The following is a 6,552-nucleotide window of genomic DNA, read 5'->3' as shown; positions in this document are numbered from 1 at the left end:
TATTGAAATAAAACTAAGAAGCATCATGAATTACAAAAGGTAGAACTTCATGAGGAACATCTTCAAGCCAAACCTGAAAATAAGACCTATATCAATAAAATTAACCACTTAAAAAATAAAAAATAAAAACCTAAGGTGGAGCTTGTACCTTAAATGTATTAAATGGACCGTATGTATGTGTGTATTGTTCCACATTGTTAGGAAGAAGAGAAATTGGATGATAATTGTGCACACTTCTCAGAGCATTCACATCAATTTATACAAAAATTATTGTCTATTTTAAAATAAAAACCTATTATTTATACTTTAACTAGTCATTTTTCAAAATACCCACGTCTGATTATTATGAAACACAAAAAAAAAAAATTTATAAAATGGTTTTGCATAAGCTACAATGCCTCCTAAATTTGGACAAGCACTAGGATTTTGCATAACTAGTTTATGATTTGATGCAAGTGATTTTTGGGTTTCATTAGCTATATTTTGGGTTTTATGCTATTTTAGCATAATTGTTGTCCTCACTTTCCCTACTCTTCTCAATTTACTTGGCCCAAAAAAAAAAAAAAAAAAAAAAAAGGAAAACCCCAAGTTGCATACATGGATGATGGATGCGTCAGATCAAACTCTTTTGAAAAATAATGACAGACTGCTCCAATCAAAAAACTATTCTGTGATCTACTTGGGCCCAATTGAGATTCATTTGGGCCCAATTGTGTCTGTTACTATATGTTAACTTTTCTTGTTAACATAATTTGGGCGTAGTCCAAAGCTGATCCAAAACCTCACGGCCTTCATCCAACGTATCATCCTCTTTTTCCTTTTTCTTTTTTTATTTAGACGGGTAGAAATCCCTAGCTTTTGTTGAAGAAAACATCCTTCACTTTTGATCAAATGGGAAGTTAGAAGGAGAATTGAAGGGAATGGCTAGTTTACTAATTCTGTCCAAAACAGAGTTTTGTGTTGTGTTTTGGGGAATTTCTTTAGATGTTCTTAAATCCTCTTCTTCTTAATTCATTTCCCTTGTTGTGGCTTATTGATTGTTTTCCTTGTATGAGTTAGTTTTGGTGTTCCATGGTATTCCAGTTTTGCTATTAGGTGTTGTTACTTTTTTTTTTGAGAAAAGGTGTTGTTACTTGAACTTTCTTACTCTTTACATTTTATATTTTATGTAATACAATCTTTTCATTCATCCCAAAAATATAAAAGACAGTTCGAAATTTGTACATTAACATCGAACCCCTCCTCCTCAAACCCCCCCATGTACTTAGTGCATGGAAAAGTACCATTTCACCTACAATATATCATCCATGAGTAATGTTAAAGGCCCAAACTTTTTCATATTATTGAAGTTCTAATTTGAGTAAAATTGTTTTTATATGGGTCCATTATTGATTCAATTTTTGTTAAACATTAATCACAACATGTCATAGGGAAGGAAAAAAAAGTATCACTAAACTTATTTGACTCCCCCACTAGAAACCCTCATTGTTTTCATATGCCTAAAATTATTTCCAGAATTACAGTCATGTTATTATTATGCACCTTATTTTGGACCAAATGTGAAAATTTTCACAACATATTTCTGTATACTCTATAGTTTCCTTTATTATATTTAAACCAAATTCATAATTGGTTGTAATATAATGTATAATGTTACCACATTGTTTTCATCAGTTCTATCCAAAAAATAAAAACATTGTTTTCATCTGGTGTAGTTTAATAAATCATACAACCACTGTGACATGGTTTCCACAATTCCCACGATTTAAAGTTTTGATAACTATTTAGCTTAAGGGGCCCAGGAGAAGAGACTTCAAGCCCAAAAACAACACAAAGAGTCAACCAAACACAAATCCAACTAGATATCGTATCATTGTTGTCGAGTGGAACTAGACGCAAACGGCAAACTGAGTGAGATAAGAACAAAAGGCAGAGAAAGGAAGAGAGAAAGAGAGACAGGGAGACAGAGAGAAACATGGAGTGGTGTGTTTCATTGCCAAAGGTAGAACTACATGCTCACCTCAATGGATCCATTAGAGACTCCACACTGTTGTAAGCTTTCCATGTCTCTTTCTTGGGGCTAAAATGTTTAACTTTTTGCTTTGTTTATTGGTTGAAGAAGAACGTTTGCTTCATTAAAGTGTTTTATTTATACTGACTGAGGTGTTCTTTTCTTACAGAGAACTTGCTCGAGTACTGGGTGAAAAGGGTGTCATAGTTTTCTCAGATGTGGAACATGTTATCTTGAAAAGTATGCCCATTACCCTTGTTTTTGTTTGGTTGCTTAGAAAAATTAGGAAAGAAATGAAATTCAACTCTTTGCTCTCATATCATTATTTGGTACTTAAATAATGGAAAGCCTCAACTTGATTGTGCTAAGTACAGCCTATTGTATTGGCTTAGTTGAGGTGGGGTTTCGATGTTTGATAAAAAAAAGTTTGCTTCTTTTTTTTGTTTTTTTAGTTGTCTGACTCCTATGTCCCCTTTGGAAGTGTAATTATAATATTATTGAATCTTCACATTGGAAACTTTATACATTCTTTGATTCAGATGACCGTTCTTTAACTGAAGTGTTCAAATTGTTTGACCTGATCCACATTCTTACTACTGACCACACAACTGTGAAAAGAATCACCCAAGAAGTATGAAACTTTCCCTATACATGAAAAAGCTTTAACTCCAATTCTGTACATTGATGTAAATTTTTTTTTTTTTTTTTGGCCAAGGACAGGTTATTGAAGATTTTGCCTCTGAAAATGTGGTATACCTGGAGTTAAGAACTACTCCAAAGGTACTTCAATGAAGTCCTAAGAGTTTTTTTTTCTTTTCTTTTTTTTTTTTGGGGGGGTGGGGGGGGGTAGTTCACTCATATTAAGACAGTATGCAGATTTCATTGATTAAGTTTTTTGCAGAGAAATGACTCTATAGGAATGACCAAACGTTCTTATATGGAAGCGGTAATGGAAGGTCTAAGGGCTGTCAGTACAGTTGATGTTGCTTTTGCACCTCATAATGTGGATGCTGGAAGTCTTAGGGAATCACTACCCATAAATGATGCATGTGACGGAAAAAGAAAAAGGATATATGTTCGGCTTCTTTTGAGTATTGACCGTCGGGAGTCCACTGCAGCTGCGATGGAAACTGTATGTACGAATATTGGTCTGTCACGAATTTTTTTTTTAAGGTCATATGTTTGACAGGAGATGTGTTTAATCATCTTTCCTCACTTATTGCAGGTTAAGCTTGCACTGGAAATGAGAGATTTAGGAGTACTTGGTATTGACCTTTCTGGAAATCCTGTTGTGGGTGAATGGTACATACTCGCTAGTTATTACTCCAAGTTTTTTGTAGTCGACAAGCTTCTCCTTTTTATTTATTACAAAGAGGTTATAATCCCAAGTTCTCTTTGTATCTAAATCAGGATGACATATCTACCAGCATTAGAGTTTGCTAGAGAACATGGTCTTTATATAACTCTTCACTGTGGAGAGGTACGTTTGTTCTTTCAAATGCCTACAGCTGTTATTGTTGAACTCACCCTGACTAACTTATTTTCCTAACTTAGTGCTTGTAGGTTCCTAATCCGAAAGAGATACAAGCAATGTTAGACTTTATTCCCCAGAGGGTTGGCCATGCTTGTTACTTTGAAGAGGATGATTGGAAGAAATTGAAACATTACAATATCCCGGTTAGATATTTGTGAAACTATTCCTTCTCTTGATGTGAACCTTCATTTCTCTAGGATGATAAGGAATGCCTACTTTTGACTTCCATAGAACAGATGTGAAGGAAAAGAGGCAAAATCCAGAATCTTTTCAATTAGTTTAGCAATCCAATCTTAAAACTTTTAGTAGATGATTAATTGATGGAATTAAGTCTATCAAAGGTTGTGAAACTTATTATAGTTTGTTAAATGAGTTTGGAAGTTTCTTTTTTATACCATTTCTGGAATATTTTCATTGTGAGGAACCAAAGACATCTTTCATTTAGTCACCTGTTTATGATTGAATACCTCTCATCCATGATGTCTTTCTTTTAAGTTGATTAGCCTAGTTTCATTATTTTCTGCAAGGGCAAAACTTAGGTACAATTCCTTAGGTGTTGTACTTGTACCGTAGGTTCCCCAATTAAATTCAACCATGTTGCTGCATTGACCAATGCAACCCAAAAGGTGTTAGTTTCCCTCAAGGTACAATGAGATTCTCTTATGTGGCTCCTTGGCCAATACAGCCTCATGATTAAATTTAAAGGGGAACCTAAGGTAGAACACCTAAGGAATTGTGCAACACGGCAACACCTAAAGATTTTAAATGGCTGTAGACTAAAAATTTGTTAGTCTTTTTTTGGATAGGCAAATAAAGCTCACACATCCACATGGGTTAAACCTGTGATCTCACCCTCTACCTTTTTTGGAGGGAGGAGATGCCACTTGATCCTAGAAACATTTGCAGTATTGTTGGTTTTAAATATTTGGCTGGATAACTATTTTAACTTCTATGTCTATTCACATTTTTGCAGGTTGAAATTTGTCTGACTTCCAACGTTGTGACTGCATCAGTTTCCTCACTAGATGTTCACCATTTTGGTTAGGTCTTCTGAACAAGCCTGTGAAATATATTATCCTTAAGTGACATATCTCCTTCTTTGCTACTGATAAACTTCAAAATATCTCTAATATAACACTTTGTTTAATTATGCAGCTGATCTGTATAATGCAAAACATCCGATAGTCCTCTGCACCGATGATGCTGGTGTGTTCTCCACCAGTCTCTCCAATGAGTACAAAGTTGCTGCTTCTGCATTTGGTAGGTATTAATCTAGTGGTGCAGGTACTGGGAGTTGGATTAAAGAGCTTATCATCACTGACTGCTTGTTTCATTTGTGAACTGCCCAGGTCTTGGAAAGAGGGAAATGTTTCAGCTGGCAAAAAATGCAATTGAATTTATATTTGCAGATGATGGAGTTAAGCAGGATCTGAGAAAGATTTTCGATTTGGCCACTAAAAAGCAAGATTTATAATGACATTGCTCTTAGAGGGGCATGTTTGCAGCCTGGAGGTATGGGTAGCCATGTGTCACCTGATCAAGGAAAACTAGTCGTTAGACCATGGCCATGCATTTAGATGGTCAATATTTTTATTTAATGATCTTAATTTTATTTAATCTATGCTGTGTTCATGTGTTTTGAGATGTGGGAAGTGTGAAGACAATTTAAATTTAGTTCTATTTAATTTTTGAAATCATTTTTCTTACCTATTGATCCATTGGATTTTATGATAATTTTTATTAGCTGATTAGGATATTAGTATTTCATATAAAATTTCCAGAAGTTAAGGGTATTTTTCTAATTCAAAAATTAGGCTTTGACCCAAGCCCAATAGGAGTAGGCTTTAGCTATAGACTTATGGAGTCTATATAAGCATACGCTATTGTACTCCAGTGAGGACAATTTGGAATTTTTCCTTCAATAGCTTGGTGCTGACTCCTAGGTTTTGTTTCCACATGCTTGTTATTGTTCCAAACAAGTTTAGGTGCTGATTCCTAAGTTCTGTTTGCCAAATTCTTTGAACATTTTGGTTTTGGTTGTCTTTCTTCATTTTGACACTAAGGAAAAGAAAAAGGATAACCTCAGTGAGATGATGATGGAGCCGTACTAGTGCCACCTTTTTTTGCTCTGCTAGAAAATTAAATTTTCATTCAGAAAATAAATGCAGGAAGTCTGAATGGTAAAATTTTACTAGTGCATATGGTATTATGGGAACTCCACCTCTGATCTGTTTACAACTTTACATCCCATGTCTGTCAAAATGGGAAAAAAAGACAATGCTGTCACACGTAATAGTCCAGACATTTCAACGAAATTTTTCCATCGTACTTTGTTGGCTCTACATCAAGAACTATGATTGAGAGTTGTGAGCATATAACTCCAAATGACTAGATATTACCTTGCCAACCACATCAGTGTGAACTTTTTCAAGGTCAGTATCATTCAAATTGATAAAAATTCTAAGTTAATGGATTGTTGTCTTTTAGTTAGTGGAGGGGAATGTGGTTATATTGAAGCAAACTTAATAGATTTATATTTTTCTCTCATTCTCTTCTTTTTTTCTTTTTTCTTTTTTGTATGTAATAAATAGTAAATAATAACTTTTTCTTATTCAATTTTTGATTCATTGCAAGTGAGGTAAAGGTTCATTGACTAATAGAATACTATGATCAGTTGCAATTCACAAAGATGAAAGTATTAGTCACTGTCCTGCCTTTAAAGTGGACCATTATACGGTTATTTCCCAGTCTTGCCTCAATATGACAGTTCATATTGACAGCAATTTTGTGCTATCAATCATTTTCCATGTTTAACAAACAAAAAGGTGAGACAAGCCATTTGGTTGAGATGAATTTCCAGATCATGAGCAGTTGAATGTCTCAGCATTGTAGCTTGTCATCTAGGAAAGCAAGGATGGCATTTAGATAATGGTTGTGCACTTTAAATGATCATGTCCTATTATTCGAATGTTCTTGAATAGTTTTCTTTCCTACAATTCTCATGCTT

At 34.4% G+C, this 6,552-nt stretch overlaps 1 protein-coding gene across 1 annotated transcript; it reads left to right on the top strand.

Annotated features, from left to right (window-relative positions):
• Nucleotides 1–1,798: 1,798 nt before the first annotated feature.
• Nucleotides 1,799–5,189, top strand: LOC115988695 (adenosine deaminase-like protein). The gene is made up of 11 exons (XM_031112293.1): nt 1,799–2,052; nt 2,181–2,251; nt 2,551–2,642; nt 2,732–2,791; nt 2,913–3,143; nt 3,237–3,313; nt 3,422–3,491; nt 3,575–3,688; nt 4,519–4,585; nt 4,701–4,805; nt 4,895–5,189. Exons 1-11 carry the CDS (start codon nt 1,976–1,978, stop codon nt 5,017–5,019), a joined length of 1,089 nt encoding a protein of 362 aa, XP_030968153.1. The 5' UTR covers nt 1,799–1,975; the 3' UTR covers nt 5,020–5,189.
• Nucleotides 5,190–6,552: the final 1,363 nt, after the last annotated feature.

This window comes from Quercus lobata, chromosome 5 (genome assembly GCF_001633185.2).
Source record: "Quercus lobata isolate SW786 chromosome 5, ValleyOak3.0 Primary Assembly, whole genome shotgun sequence".
In the NCBI taxonomy this organism is placed as follows: Eukaryota; Viridiplantae; Streptophyta; class Magnoliopsida; order Fagales; family Fagaceae; genus Quercus; species Quercus lobata.
Note: the sequence above shows the minus strand (reverse complement) of the source record. Positions and strands in the feature narration are given on the sequence as shown.

Coding starts and splice junctions, on each gene's coding strand:
- LOC115988695 (XM_031112293.1), top strand. CDS start 1,976: ATGGAGTGGTGTGTTTCATTGCCAAAGGTAGAACTACATGCTCACCTC. Junction 2,643..2,731: donor TGAAAAGAATCACCCAAGAA/GTATGAAACTTT, acceptor GGCCAAGGACAG/GTTATTGAAGATTTTGCCTC. Junction 3,689..4,518: donor TGAAACATTACAATATCCCG/GTTAGATATTTG, acceptor ACATTTTTGCAG/GTTGAAATTTGTCTGACTTC.